The sequence below is a fragment of the Chironomus tepperi genome, unplaced genomic scaffold, assembly GCF_022539635.2.
Source record: "Chironomus tepperi strain 1889 unplaced genomic scaffold, CSIRO-AGI_Ctep_v1 contig_364, whole genome shotgun sequence".
In the NCBI taxonomy this organism is placed as follows: domain Eukaryota; kingdom Metazoa; phylum Arthropoda; class Insecta; order Diptera; family Chironomidae; genus Chironomus; species Chironomus tepperi.
In genome coordinates this window covers 4,523,658-4,539,865 of record NW_027226486.1, presented here as the reverse complement: position 1 = coordinate 4,539,865, position 16,208 = coordinate 4,523,658, and the positions used below count along the sequence as shown (strand labels likewise).

Sequence of the window (16,208 nt, the reverse complement as noted above, 5' to 3'; positions counted from 1 at the left end):
TCAACATCAATTCACCAAAAACCACAGCTACAAAAAGAAAGATGGGCTAAGGTAGACTTATAGACCTCTTTCATACAATTATCACAATGAGCTTTTCATGACTAATCTCAGCATGGTGTCCAACAACATTTCAGACAGTATAAATTGAAAGTAAATAAAAAGAGTTCAATTGTACAGCATGAAGCATGTACATATAGAGAGTCAATACATGAGATATTCATTTAAGCTTAAAACCATAAAATGCAATATGGTTTTATAATTCCAGGTCGTCGAATGGTCGAAAGTTCAGTCATAATAGCAATTTGTTTATGTCGGAAGAAGCATGAACAAAAAAATGTTGAAAAAAAGTATTTATAGCTGGTGTATACATGAACATAAATTGATTAATTAGAAAAAAATGACAGGAAAGGGATGGCTGGGTCTTTTTTAATGTCTTTCAAGTGATTTTATGAGGTCTTTTATGCAATCGTCAAATGTTTTTAAAATGCCACATTAGAGATCATTTATGTTGGAATTAATTAAAAGGGGTGTTGATTCTTCAAGTGTTGTTGTCTGAGTTAGGCTTGTCTGGGACAATGATATTTATTATCTAAGACTTCACTTCTTTATGTTCAGAACGACAGATATCTAGGCAGATTTCAAAATTCACAGACATTTCCAGACTGGCCTAGACCAGTGGTCGATAACCGTTTTTCTAAACAGAACCAAGCTTCGACCAAAACCGCACAATTTGTACGGTTCTATTAAGGAATTTCAAACATCTTTGGTAGCACACTAGCGCGGCACATAGGTTGCCCACTACTGTCCTAGTCATTGTCTCGATACTCGGAGTATTGCATTGTGCTGCTCGGGATTGTCTTTTGTCTTTGCTCAAGATAGCGGCAAGGATTGCTTAAGGTTAGATAACAATAAAACAACATTTGTTTATTTAGATTAGACCAGCCATTTGAGCAAGAACAACTCTGGATCCTCTTTTCATTCAAATTCATTAACCTATCACTGACTTGACTTTGAATAACTCCATTTACCCATAAATGGATTAAAGTTCCATTACAGAACAAAAACATTCCACAAAAGTCTTTGTTTTCCCATCATCAAAATTTGCATCGCTCGACTTAAGCTTAAAGAATCAATAGGAAGGAAAGAAAGAAAAATATATTTCCAATAAAATACGTCAAAAATACCATAATTAATTTGCATAACCCGACTTGTAATAAACATTATTAAAAGACCACTTACTATCGTCATTATTATTATTGCATTTGCCGATATAGACCCACTTAGAAGAGAGTAATGAGGACTATATATATAAGACAGAAACTTTCTAGGCACGATTTTCTTTTTCCAATTTTGTAATTCATCAAAACACTTTTTTGGCACCAACGCCCAGGTGTATATGAGTGTCCAATAACAATATGTAATAATTTCTTTCAATGATTTATTTGTGCTCAAAAAAAAAAATTGCGCACACATTATATTGTGATTATGAAAGCATTTCTTCAATCTACATCTGAGATGAGAAAAAGAGGCTTGTATCGACAGTGAGTCTAATGCGATTCCACAATATATCACGAGATTATATGGAACGAATGAGACTCGAATAAGGTCTATAAAATAAAGCTCATCTTCTTGCTGACATTTTGAAGATAAAGAGGAATGGGAGTTGTTCATAAATGACGTCTGATAGTACACTATATGATGCTTAAGTCTGACTTTGTGGATGTCAATAAGTCACATAGGCGTACTAAGAAGTGGACGAAGGTGTTGATCGAGACAATATTGCACATGGAATCAGGAATTTGCATGCGGTAGCCTCTATGGCCATGAATCACAATTGATCTGTACGACCAGAGAGTGATCGGCCTCTATTGGGAATCGAACCCACTTTCTCATCTTCCGATCAGTTGTCCAGCCACTCGGTCTCAAATATCTCACCATCACACTGGCAGATTCTATAATATATGGTTCGATACCCCAGATTCCACTTGACGTCCTTACCCCAGACACAACATACATCACTTGCAACCGAACCAGGAACAATCCACTTGTAATAATTCACAATGCATCATACTTTAGGTAACTTTATGGCTGATTTTTCATCTCAGGAAATTAATTTTGACTAATTTTTTGATTGACTCTCCAGCCACAATAATGATGTACTTGAAATACGATACAGGGCGTGCATAACAAGTGACAGACATTCCAGCTTTCCTTTGATGAAGATGCGGTACATATCATCACTTGAAATATGTCGTGATTTATGCTCCAACTTCATGTTAAACGCAGAAAAATTTAATTAAATTTATTACTTAACTTATGCCTGACATGACGGTTCATCTCTTTTGGGGCTTTCTTTTTGTATTAGCTGAAGGAGCGTTGAGATTTTTTTTCTCCATCTTCTGGGTACGAATTGAAAGTCATTAACCCGCAGTGCTCCCGCGTCTCGATTTCATGACTTATGGAGTAATGAGCAAAAATTTTGTTGTCTTCATGTGGGAATTATCAAAAAAAAAAACGTAATAATAATAATTTTTGCATGCGCAAATTGCGATAGTGCCAGTGTATGGTGAAAAAAGATTGCAATTTGACGATAAAAACAATGTTGAAGTATGCAATCATTCCATTAAAAGTCATAGTCATCATAGTCTCTGTCAGGGAATTTAATTTTAATAGGAAAGTTTCACTTATTCAATAAAGTCAAACAAAAATTTTTTCATTGAGAAATTTTAAAATAGCACTTCACGACTTTACATACCTTACTGCTGAACGCTATAAAAATCTGTTTCACACCAACGCATTGAATTGATGTTGACGTATTTTTTAATAGTTTACGCTGGAATTTTAAGCGATTAATATGGTAACTTGATCGATTTGGATAGTGAGTAATTGAAAGTTGTTAAAGCTGTCTTTTAAAGTATCTGGAACTTCCTTAAAAGTATCAAATTGAGACTAAATTGAATTTATTGACTGCAATTTCTAATGTTGTTGTTAATACTACTGAAGGGAGAAAAACTACGTCAAACAAATTCCAATCTAAAATACCCATTACAAATTCAAATCTAAAATCACCGTTAAATTAAAAAACTCAATTTTCCCATACAAAAATGCGCCTAAATTCACCTCCAACCTCAATTAACCCACAAAAATTTTTCGCGCTCTTCTTATTCACCACATTATCCATCATTTTCAATATTTCATCTCTTTCCGAATTCGTCACGCATATACAAAAAAAAATATCATCCTCTTTCAAATTGCTCTTTCAACGCCAATAAACAAAAGGGCAACAAGCCATTCAACTTAGTTGAGCGACATGACTGCATAAAAGAGGGATTTGCCGAGAAATTTTCACTTTCATGATGTTGTAGGAAAGACTTTCCACACTCATGTATGGATACATCTCTTCTTTGATTGATCTGATGCGAGAACAATAATAATTATTTGTAGTTGAACTATCATCATTAAGTGATTTGATTTTAATTTCATTGACTCTTCCCCATTATGGAGAGTGAGTGCTTGATGCACGATGCTAGCACCTTTTGTGTACAGTACTAGTTTTTTGATCGTACAAATTGCGTAATTATTTACTTTTCGACATGCATGTGGATATAATAAATCATCATATGATGTCAGATGTGAAAGAAGCTTATAGTTTTGTATAATTCCGATAGATCACATTTGATGCAGAGGTGATGCTTTGGTGATTTGTGTGAATATGGAAAAGTCGAAGTCTAAACCAGTTAAGATACGTCTATGACCAAGATATTGTCCCGAATAGCACATCGTGTCTGATAGGGTACTATTGCGTCGAATTATTAGTGACCAGACGGCGTCGTTACAGCGGATTGTGGGGGATTCTGTGTCCGAGAGTCCCGAACGGCATGGTACACCAAATTTCATTGTTAACCAGCAAAATGAGCCAAAAACAGCCGTCATGGTGCCTTCAAGAAACTTCTGCGTCTTGCCGTTTACATGGTGAAGTAGTGGTGCCTTTGCAAATGGACTGTTTCAAATTTTGTTGGAATTTACTCGACTTTTCCGAAATAAAACACGAGTTGACTTCAAACTCTGCTCAATTTACCAACTCTGCATCAATGTATCGCCTATTTTCTGTTATTGTCCATTTCAATGTTGCTGTTGCCTCGCAATAAACACTTTAAAACGAAGAAATTATCATCATTAATACAAAATTTACATCACTTTATATGCACAAAATGCAAGCAATATAGACATGTGAGACATGTAAGGAAATTTATGGACTCGCGAGGCGATTTCTTTATTTCTATTGGAATTATTATTAAAATGACGTAATTACAATAAAATGTATGGGAACGTCATATGTGACGAAAGATGTTAATTGATTTTTAAATAGATGCAGTACAGTTTATGAAAGATCAACATGATTTTAATTTGATTGCAAAATGTCAAAAAAATTTAAAAAGAATTTATTTGCTATTGGAAAATGTCAAGCATTTAGAAAGGGAAACAGCAATATCGAGCTTTATGAGAAGAAATTAATCTTCAATCAAAAATTATTTCCTTCATGGATTATTAAACAATGGAATAATCGAATAAGAACTTTATTATTCATTTTTCATCAAAAAAGCCAGCACATCCAATACAAAGTATAAAATGTATATCGACAGCTGAAAGACAATGGAAAAAGTCGTGATGGCATTTTCAGTTGTAAATTTATAAAAAATGACACATTTTTTCAAAAGAAAAATAAGAAATAAAAATGTACAATCGTTATTCTTTATAGGCAGCGAAAGAAATCGATAATATGCTTCACATATTTGATAAATTAATCGCGATTTTGTTGCAATTTGCTATTGATTGTCTGTATTTATTTCCATTTTCACTGATGGTGAAAGGAATGAAATAATTTGAGTTTCATGAGATTTTAATCTACAAAGTAGCATCATTTTGTTAGATGCAAAAGGGCTAAATTACATGGTATCGTGACGCGATCACAGTCGTACAAGTCATAAACTCTGTGTGATATTAAATAGGCTGTTAAGTATTGAATTATTGAGGGAAATTTCACATTGTTAGGTATTTGCTGATGCTTTATATTGAAAATATTCATGTTTGTCATTTTTGGAAGCTGGAAAGTGATATTGTTGCTGATTTCACTTACTTGCTTGCTTGGTTAGTGCGTATTTGAGCTAATTGTCTCATTCTAAGTTGGATCTATCATTAAACAGCTTCTACGAGCTTTTATTTATAACTCAATCATCTTTGTTGATTCCAATTCATCAAAAACCTCCTTAAATAGCTGATGATTCACCGATCTAGCTCTTAATTCACTTAAATTTATTTATCTACATTTTAAACACAAATTTTCAATGCTTTAATGATGAAATTGTTTACATTTTTAATAAGTTCAAAATTTGAACCTAAAAATTTTGGATTGCAAATTTCGAAATTTAACGGTTTTCAATAGTCATTGACACTTTTAGAGCTTCCACAAGCTTGTATTTATTGATTGGAAAGTCTAATTTGAACCTTAACAATCTCATAACCTCAAAAACATTTCAAACTTCTGTTTTCATATCAAATATTCCAATAATTTCTTCTCAATGTCTCTGTTGTGCATTTCTCTAATGTAAATTTACTTGCACATGAAGAAAAATTGCTTGTTATAGCCTGCAATAGGTTTGTATAATAAAAATTTATTATATTTGCCTGATAATCAACTACATTCAATATTGTACACCTTTATTATATTTTCTAATGCATCCGCATAACAATTCTACAAGTTGTAATAGATCTGCAAAGCGTGTGAATGAGTATAAGGCATATCCATCTGTATTTGGAGATACCAGAGGAATGAGAATCCAAAAGGAAGATTCATTTAAAGTACAAAAGCAAGCAATGAAATTATTTGCAATCAATAGTAAACACGAAAAAGGCATTTAATATGAAGTATGTGGCATATTGTTATTATTATATAAGTTTAATGCTACGAATTATCAAGCAGAATAGCTTTAAGTGATGATGATGAAGATGATTGTCGAAATTTATGACATGTTTTTCAAATTATTAACCCCTGACATTTCCTGACTTGCCAAAAAAATACACAATTTTCATTCCCACACATGCGGTAGTTGCATAGGCATACATAACCGATTAATTGGACACTCCGTATTACATTTGTACTACTCATGAAACAGAAAAAAAAAGCTTTTTACGGAAATTCCATCTCTAAACTTTTTTTTAAGCCGTACAATGGTGCATGCCCATGCAATTATAGTAAAAACATTCATTTGATCGTCCAATATAGGAGGCGGAACCGAGCGGATGCGGATTAAAGGGTCAAGTGTGAAATGTTAGATGATGGAATATTCGAGCGCATGCAAAAATTACCTCGGATAGCTTTCAAAAAATATTGTATATATATGCAGGATTTATAGGGAAAATTATAGCAGGTGACAATCACGTTTAACTTTCAAACTCGAAAGTCGTGGATGTTTCATAAAATGTTGATGGATATACCGAAAAGTCGTGAACAACTATCGTTAAATTCTGTTATCTAGTGCAAATGCAGAAGTTGTGTCTAGATCGTGATTCACATAAAATTGATAACAATTTACCTGACAACGGTAAGCCTTGAAACAGTTGAACTGTAAAAATGACTGGACAAAGCTGTATTACCCAGCACATTTTTGGCTTTAAAGCAGTTCCAATAAATAATGAAATTCCTTAAATTTCATGACAGACGTAAAATGATCTTGAAAAAGCAGCGTAAATGCCGATCTAACAATTAAATGTTAAACTTACAATATATTTAATATCATGATGAGGATCATCTTTTAATAGTCTTTAAAGCACGAAAAATACTTCAAAAAAGAATTATGAGAAGTAGATGAGATCAATAAGATTTTTAAATACTGCAAGGTAATTTTGACACTGAGATAAATTAATTTATTAATAAATGTGTAACTGATCTTGTTGAGTGATGTATGAATGATGGCATGAGTCAGGCTTGAGGAATTTCATGGGTGGTTTCTGGTAAAGTAGACGCATCAACACTTTGGTTGATTCTGGTTGGTTTTTTGAATAAGGTTGATTTTGGCGTTATACTCCTGTAGAGAGCAATGTTCTGAATTTGTCAGAAGGCTAATCCAGAATGCATAAAAACCGTTAGAACAAGTCATTAGCTAGACATTAACTAGTCATAACGTATTTTTGTCCACTTTGGAATATTCATTTAAATGATCTGCTGAATATTGAGCAGTGAATTCCTATATTGATCCATTTGCCCCTAAGCCTGGTGCAACCATAGTTTGGAATAGAATATCTCGATCGACCTTGATTGGAACCATACAAATTTTAAAGTTCCAGTGAAAAATGTTCTCTTTCGTCCAACCGTTGGCACTTAAAAGTGCAAATTCTGATTGGGATTCGAACCTATGCCTTTCATATTGAGATTCGAACCTAATCTTCATTAAGATCAAGTGCTCTTACCTACTGAGCTATCGGGCGCTATTTGTGAGCATGGCATAAAGCACATTTAAGTCTTCCTCCTAACCTAAAAGCGGTATCATTGCCTGTTTAGGTTACACTGTTCTGATTGTACAGCTACATGCTAACGTTGTATTGGACAAAGCTGCAAATTCAAGAGCAAAGTTCCAGATCGACTGAAATCGACTCGATTCCATATAATCGAACACTGTCCAACAGTATTAAGTATCCAACAAGAACTTATCTTCCATCAGGATACATGATTCATCTTGACTATAATTCTGAATATGAATATAATTCATACACATTATTTACATCCGTAAATCCCACGCTCTAATGATCGAATAATACTAATGGTCATCCTTTATGTAAAAATCAAACATTAATAGACTTTGACAACTTAAAGCCTTTTCATCAGCATAAAGTTCTTCCTCAAAAAACTCAATTCAAGTCAAAATATATCAAATCTGATTGATCAGCTATAGGATTTAATGCGATCATCATTAAATTAATAATGAAAAATCATAAATGGACGCTGAGATTCTCGATTCATTCAAATATAAAGGAAATCAAGTATGATGATCGCATGCAATTATGTTACAGTTGCTGTGTAAAAACCAGTTAACCTTGATACAGCATTTAATACACTTAGAACTGGATTTGTTGTAATAACAAAACATAAGAAGACTAACATACAGGTCAAGGTTGCTTAATGTATGCGCACGGCACATGTGAACTTCTATATTACTGCCACCTTATTTTTCAATTGATCTCAAATAGGAAGCAATGTTTGTTTAAAGAAAAGATGTATAGATGTTATTTGAAGGCACATGAAAGAAGAGTGAAGTACCACAATTATTATACACAATTATGGTAACAAGATCGTGACTATGATGATCTAAATTTAATATTATTTATTTTCTTCACCATCAACATCATCGGTTACTCATATGTGAAATACATGCATGCGATATAGATGAAATGTTTTGTAATGATGAATGTTACATGCTGTTTTCAATTAAATGTGATGAAGGATGATCGTGTAGTGCTGGATGTCGATGTGCTAGGGGCAAAATATGTATTATGAATAATTTCATAACATTGGACAAGTTTGGAACTTGACAAAAAGTTGTGAACAAATTGAGGAATTTTCCCATCATTATTTTGGTGATTAAGTCTTAATTCTTTGTTGGTTTTACCAGATACAGCTTGACAATTCATCATTGAGTGATAATGTTTTGATAGTTTTATTGAATAAGTTAACAACAACAAATTATAAATGGCTTTGAAAAATGATTTTATTTCAAAATGGAGATATTTAACAATTTTTTTTTAACAGATTATCCATCCCAGTGAACAAAGAGCAAGATCAATGTCTGAAATCTGGACAGTTATCAATCATAGATGTTGATCTTTGAAGATTACAATTGCGAATCAAAATAAATGGATATGAATATCTTAGGATATTGTCATTTGAGGTATTTGGTATTTTAATGGGCTAATGTTCAAAGTCAACTCTGATTATGTGCGAAGAAGTCGACTCCATATAAAATTTAACTCAACTTCAAGTGCTGATATTAAAAACTAATAAACTTGAATAACAATAATCAGAATACATCATAAAAGTTCTATTATGGCTGAATTGTTGTTGTCTGTATCCAATTTATGTAGTTTGTGATGTTCATGTAAACTCCTGGAACATTTGAACTGCCACATCCAATTCCTATGATAAGAATTTGTCATGAATTTTACTCATCCATCTCAAGTTAGCTAATAACTTACCCCATGCAACAAGACCAGCAATGTACCATTGTCTATTGACGAAGCACATTAAACCAGAACCTCCATCACCAGTGCATGCATCTCGTCCAGGAATACCACCCGCGCATAAGAAGCTATAATTTCCAAGAGAATAAGATTTGTTTTATGTAACTAGCAAAACTCGAAGTCGACTCGGAATTTATATGAAGTTGAGTCAACCAGAAAAGATCTTTCCGTACAAAATCTGAATCGACTTCAAACTCTGCTAATCAGTGAATGTCCACTTCATGTCTAATTCTAAGTTAGAAATAGAATTCGTCTCTATATCTTACCTAGTTGGATCTAACACAAATCCTGTACCAAGTCTAGTTGATCTCAGTAAAGTTTGGCAAGTTGCTTGATCAACTATTGGTAATTCAACATGCTGCATAACTGTTGGTGTGATGCCAGATGCAAATGCCTTCTCGCCATATCCTGCAAGTTAGAAGAAACGGTTAAAGCATCTGATCAAACCTTCTTTTCAGAATTAGAGGATCCTATGTGTCAAAGCAAAGTTGATGATTCACTGATACGTTACCTGCAACCCAGCATCTACCACCTGTGATGTAATTTGCTGTAAATATTGAAATCAATTATTTAAAGCTTAATATTTCAAAATGTTGGAAAACTCGACTCAAATTGACTCGATTTCACATAAAATTCTAGTGGACTTCGAGCTTCATCTGTATCAAAATTATCTGACTTACTCGATAAACATCCAGTCGTTATTGTAGGTGTTTGACCCAAAGGTACATTTGGACTGACACGCAAAATTGCAACACTATTTGCCACCGATTGTGAATTAAATTGAGGATGAATGAAGAGTCTTATTACATTAAATTCAAGAGGAGTTATCGGTTCTGTAGTTGGTTGTAGATTCCATTCTCCTAACCTCACTTTAAGACTTGTTGGTGATAAACTGGAAAATTGAAATGTTTTGGTTGAATAGAGCTAAGAGCTTCAAATGGGATCTTACGAATAATTTGAAACTTTATGAGCAACGGTTAGGATGTGCTGATGATCAATCAATACTCCTGATCCAACATAAATGTTTGTAAACTGTTGAAAGATTAGAGCAAACCATGGATAGCTTCCGTATGGAGCTACATTTTTATAGGAATTAAAATTGATATTAATCTCTAGCTAAGTTCCAGACTCACCTTGACCGAATGTAGTTGATGGTGCGCCTATTGTCATTATGAAAATTTCATTATATTAAAATACAGAAGAGGATTAATGATCAGTTCCTTACCTTGCATAGGTGGAAACCTTAAACCACATTGATAACCTGAAGTTAAACAACACAGCTCCAATCCAGTCTGACATGCACTTTGTGATACAGCAACTAATGTCAAAGATTAAATTGTAATCAAAATTAAGCATTTAAATATTTTTTAAGGATATTACTTGTTGGGATTCCTGTTGATGCTGGGGTTGTTGACGCTCCAGTGCTTGTTGACCCACCGTTGCCGCCCTTAATTTTGAAATTGATTAGTTTGGATAGAATTCAACCTTTTGTGGAACAAGCTGCGACAAGTCGATCGAATGTCTAGTTCAGTGTTGCCCAAACTGTGCGCCGCGGTACACTAATGTGCCGCAAATAATATGAATGTACTGTTTCGATGGTAGGTAACCATCAAAGTGTGTCGTGTCGCAAACAAGTTTAGACAGCACTGATCTAGTTATATGCTAGACATTTCATGGCATATTGCCAGCTTTATCGACTAATCACAGCCAGTTCCACTCAAATTCAGTTCTCATTAATATTCTTACATTTATAATTCGAATATCAATCAATCCTGATCCATCACTCGGTAATGAATTTATAGATCCATTAATTCGACTGCAATATCCGCTGACAACACAAATGCATGGATCTGGTCATTTAAAGAACATATATTTCATTAATTTACGCATTTTTGCAGCTATAAAGATAACAAATTGACACATTACTGTTCATTATAGTCGGCGTTGCACTCCCACTCGTAGATCCACTTCCAGTTCCACTAAATACCAATTGACTTTTACAAAACTGCAGATTTATGAGCACATAAATCACAAAGATAATATTTCCAACTTCCATTTTTATTAATACTTGATAACACTTCCAAATCGCAAAATAAACTGAACGTTACCAATTCCTACACACTTTATTATGTTATGTTTCTAGTAAAATCATTCATGTGAGAAGTAATTTAATGCAATTTATTTGATGTTCTGAAAATTACACAAGTTTTTGTTGCTTTTGGTTATTTTGATGACTATCAAAAATGTGTAAAACCTTCCACATGATCAGATTAGTGTTGATAATTGGGTGACTAAGTTGAACTGGATTATGGAGCGGCTGGGTATTTGATTAGGACGAAAGGATTCTGTAAGTGAAATTCATCATAATATTTAGATCAGGGAGATTCATGACTCATAACGCTGCTGATATGCATGCACGGTATGCTTGTCTGTTCGGGGTAAAGATTCGTCAGATCACTGCACTCAAACCTAACCTTGAACTTTTATTTATAGTGCTATCTGAGCATCACTTCTTTTAAGACATTACTGTCTGTAACCAACAATAGATTCTACTACCAGTTTCCTGTAAAAAGGTATTACCTGCGAATAGGCATTTCCATGTTACAAGCAATATTGACTAAGTAAACATAGTTAGGCTATGAGCTTTGGATCTATATATGACAATTAAGGCTCACTGATCGAAATCACTACGGCACTCGGCCCAATTACAGAGTAACAGAGTCAGATGGAAGGCCTTTTGTTATAACCTAGGCTCCAAGTCGAAGAATGGTTCCAGTAAGTAAGTAAGTACGACACTCGGCCATCTCCTAATTATCCGTAACTGACTAGACTGATTAGACCAAACTGCCGATTCCTGTCGATGTTTCTATATTCACAATTCTCTAGTCAGACTAGGAAATACGACATGTGCTATAGTGGTAAACAATCCAATATCCTGTAAAAACATTGCCAAAACCTTAAAAAGTCGAATAAAAATAGAACCAAATTTTTTTAGACGTAGTCATACTACATATGTATTTATTATACTTCTAAAAAGATTTCACTATAAAAAGACTACAACAGTCCTTACATACTAAATGTTATAATTACAATAAAATAAGCACGCGTACAGAATTAATTAAATTTTATAGAGATTCAGCCTTACTCCTCATTTATGTCAGCAAACGGCGGTAATCCAAATTCTTCCGGTTTGAAATGCAATAAACTTTTAAGAACAACTGTTGCATCTTCTTTCTGTTTTTCTGTTACATGTGAGTCAGGAACCATTACAACTTGCATGCCTGCTAATTTAGCTGCCCGACATCCATTTGGTGCATCTTCAAAGACTAAACAGTCTTCGGGCTTAATATTACCGGGGAAACGTTGGCAGGCAACTAAGAATATATCAGGTGCTGGTTTTCCTTGCTTGACATCGGGATCCGTTGAGCCACAAACTTTGTGATGGAATAACTTGAACAATGCTGGATAATTTGATGTCTTAACAACGACACTTTCCTGTGATGAGCTTGTGGCTAAGCAAAATGGAACGTTGTTGTTGTGGAAATGTCTGACAATGCGTTCAGCACCATTCATCAAATTACAATTTCCAAGATTATCAAGGCATGATTGACTAAATTGTTTCTGAAATTCATCAACTGTGCATGGCAATCCAAGTTCTTCAACTGCAATTTCACATGTTCGTCTTTCCGTTGTACCCAAAATTCTCATTCTCACTTCCCATGGGTATGGCTTTCCGTATGAGGCTGCCAAATCACGAATAATTTTCTCGTAGATTTGCTCTGTCTCTGTAAAGTAAACAAGAATTGAGGAATGCTCATTAAAATTCAATGATGTAAATAGTAAACAGCATGTAATCATCACTGAAAGTATGAAGGAATAGTAAATAAGCGAAAGTGGGTGTAGATTGATATGATTTATTGTGGTAGGTCAATGCAAATAAACACAGAAAATTTGCTTAATTGAGTGCTTCATAATGAGATTAAGAGCAAGAACTTTACTAATAAGCAATTCCATTCACAACAAAATCAATTGCATTTGCGTCATACTGTCAATCGAATTGTTTATTGTCACGCATTTATTATCACTAGAGGACTTCCATTGAGGAAGAATGAATCTTTATAGTAAACAATAAATCAGTTGGATGCATGCAGTAGAGTCGTGATGATAATTGTGTAAGAGTGCTAATGACTAAGTGCATCAAAAGACATAAAGGAGGCAAAATTAGACTTGTAAATCATCTGGCGCAATAACAAAAAGAAATTAAATTATTCAGACCGGAGAAAAAAATCTGCCGGATTGCAAACTGCATCATGTATTTCGCGAGTGATATTCAAATTAGGACTTTGGACTGTCGGTCGATTAGTCAGCAGCGTGTGTACGATATAAAGGAATTTACACGATGTAAGCTTGTGCCGCGTTTTTTTTTGAGATTTGAGTAAATATTTGTATAATCATGAGATTGTTAATCATAGTAAACAGTCAATATCATTAAAAAAGAGTTTTTTTGCAGATTGTCAACATAAATAAGCAGTGAATCAGCCATGTCAAGTAAATATGATAATATGGAAAAATGGCTTTGTCCTTGGCTGAATTTTTCATTTTATGAAAATGTGTTTTCCGCATGTTTTCTTCTCATTTTCATTTTCACGAGATGAGAATGTGATTTTTTTTTCTTCTTTCTTCTATGCTTACTTTCTGATCTCAAAAGAAAGGATGACATTGACCCTGACTAGAATCTTCGCAGAGTAATGATGATTCTAGGTTGGATTTTTCTTATTTGATACGCAGTTGAGATTGAAATTATTAGTCTGGCATAGATATAAAGTAATTCATGTCAAGTTTATCAAATTTATATCTTCGAAAAATGTCTGATAATTAAACATTAATGTTTCTCTGGCTTTTTATGTACAAACCTTGAGATTTATCAAGGAAATTCTTTTCTTTTCGGTTTTTGCGACGATTTTTTTTCGCGAAATTTATCTTCGCAGTGATAATATTCAGCTATCATCATCGCGGAACGAAGAAAATTGTGAAATTATTGTGTAGGTAACACGCTTTGTGACTAATTTAAGGGAATTTGGGTTATGATAGGTTATGTGTTGTTCGGAGTATGAATGGGATTGTTTTGGTTTTGATTGAAGTAGGCTAGAAAGGAATTTGGACAGAGAATTAATGATTCTTGCTGGAATTTCATTGAATCTTATTCACTTGGTTACATTTGGGTTCTGCATGGATTCAATTCGCCTACTTTGTTCACTTTTGATTCAATTATTAATGCTTCCTTAAATCTTAAACTAGAAATCCTCATTAAAGCTCAAAATTCCTTAAAGAATCTCTAAACATCCCATTGCATGATCAAGATCAAAGCCATATATGGCCATGATCTTCTTTGTTACTATGTACCAAAGTACAACCAAAATCATCCAATCCTCAACTTCACATCTCATCATTTCCACTTGATCATTTTCACCTAACTAAATATTATTTTTTTGATAGTTTTGTTATCACACCACTTATATAGGCATGAGGTGTTCACAAGATGATTTCCTTATCTAGATATTCTCATACGTCAACATGTTTTCCCACCGATAACGCTGATCACAGCATGCATGGCTGATTTTGAGTGGTAAGTAAACAAATTTAATTAATTTTCTTTATGATTCTTACTGATTGCTTGTTTACTTGTTTACTGCTTAAGATTGGTGTAAAGTTCGTGTTTTCAGTTAGGCGATCTACAGCTTGTGATTTTCTTTTCTACTTCTTGTTTGGCTGAATTTCAATTTTTCGTGTAATTTTTCTAGCGTTTTGTTTTAAAATTCTCAATTTTTCCTTTTTATCTCAAATTATGAATTAAAAATGTTAAATTTGAATGCTTAAAGCTAATCTGACTGATTTATACCTAATCTTCAGCTATACCATACCACTTAATCTTGAATTTACAAGTACCGATCATTTACTATTATTCTTAACTTCCACTACATTTAAAGAACTTCAAAATCATCACATAACATCCCAATTTCTATGAAAATTTCTCACAACTTACCCAATAATAAGCCGTCCATGTCGAATATGACATGACTAACTTTATGGTATTTTGCGATTTGATTGATAATTGTCATCTTTACTGTATGACTTTTTAGAACACTTTGAATCTTTACTTTATGATTTCTTATAACACTTTGAATTAAAAACATTTTGATCTTGTTGCTTTTATACTTTTTTTATTCTGTACTATGAGATAAATTTCAATTAGAGCTGCGCACTAGACTTTATGTCTGTATTGGTGAGAAGGACTATATAGAGGATTAAGTGATGAAAAATATTGTTTATCTATACGGAAGTTTAGTAAATAAAACTTTTTTTTTTCTTTTCGGGATGGAAATTTATGTTATGTATGGATATTAACACATGCAAAGATACCGAGATAATCAAATTAAATGGTTTAAAATAACTTTGTGACTGTTATTATTGTTTGAACTAAATTCACACACTTATTGAGTTTGATATTGTTTACTGTGATCACGAGATTATTGAATGGGCAACTGGATTCACTTTTCTTTTGTTTTGAATGCTATTAAGCGTGTATTTAATTAATTAATTTGAATAATACTAATATTTGGAGCTTGCTTAGATTTTGTTTACCTTTTTTCGCAAAACAGCTGATTCATAGTTTGAATTTTAAAAAGTCGTTACACTTTTTAGCAAGAAATGTTTACGCAATATTGATGAAATTGCTTAATTTAATTGAAAATTGATGATATTTGATAATTAAAGCATTGAAAATTACAAATTTGCTAGCAAATCAATCACAATTCACAATCCACAGGCCATTCATGAATTTTGATAAGAGAAACAATAAAAAAATTGAATAATATTTATATTACAGTATTAAATAACATATGTGAGAGCTTCTCTCA

General features: G+C 33.2%; 2 protein-coding genes across 2 annotated transcripts; both read right to left on the bottom strand.

Annotated features, from left to right (window-relative positions):
• Window positions 1-8,798: 8,798 nt before the first annotated feature.
• Window positions 8,799-11,382, bottom strand: LOC139095403 (inactive CLIP domain-containing serine protease A3-like). Its single transcript, XM_070646742.1, has 11 exons — window positions 11,218-11,382; window positions 11,038-11,141; window positions 10,672-10,738; window positions 10,517-10,609; window positions 10,425-10,451; window positions 10,241-10,367; window positions 9,972-10,183; window positions 9,803-9,838; window positions 9,558-9,699; window positions 9,247-9,359; window positions 8,799-9,187 (listed from the first exon to the last, which is right to left on the bottom strand). The coding sequence occupies exons 1-11, from the start codon at window positions 11,345-11,347 to the stop codon at window positions 9,096-9,098; spliced, it is 1,143 nt and encodes a 380-aa protein (XP_070502843.1). The 5' UTR covers window positions 11,348-11,382; the 3' UTR covers window positions 8,799-9,095.
• Window positions 11,383-12,298: 916 nt separating this feature from the next.
• LOC139095480 (probable pseudouridine-5'-phosphatase) lies at window positions 12,299-15,689 on the bottom strand. The gene is made up of 2 exons (XM_070646835.1): window positions 15,335-15,689; window positions 12,299-13,076 (listed from the first exon to the last, which is right to left on the bottom strand). Exons 1-2 carry the CDS (start codon window positions 15,483-15,485, stop codon window positions 12,433-12,435), a joined length of 795 nt encoding a protein of 264 aa, XP_070502936.1. The 5' UTR covers window positions 15,486-15,689; the 3' UTR covers window positions 12,299-12,432.
• Between the last annotated feature and the right edge of the window lie 519 nt (window positions 15,690-16,208).

Excerpts from the sequence above, each read along its gene's own strand:
- LOC139095403 (XM_070646742.1), bottom strand. The coding sequence starts at position 11,347 with ATGGAAGTTGGAAATATTATCTTTGTGATTTATGTGCTCATAAATCTG. Across the intron at positions 11,142-11,217 it reads AACGCCGACTATAATGAACA|ATCCATGCATTTGTGTTGTC; the intron begins GTAATGTGTCAA and ends TTAAATGACCAG. Across the intron at positions 10,610-10,671 it reads ATCAACAGGAATCCCAACAA|TTGCTGTATCACAAAGTGCA; the intron begins GTAATATCCTTA and ends CTTTGACATTAG.
- LOC139095480 (XM_070646835.1), bottom strand. The coding sequence starts at position 15,485 with ATGTTTTTAATTCAAAGTGTTATAAGAAATCATAAAGTAAAGATTCAA. Across the intron at positions 13,077-15,334 it reads CATGGACGGCTTATTATTGG|AGACAGAGCAAATCTACGAG; the intron begins GTAAGTTGTGAG and ends TTTACTTTACAG.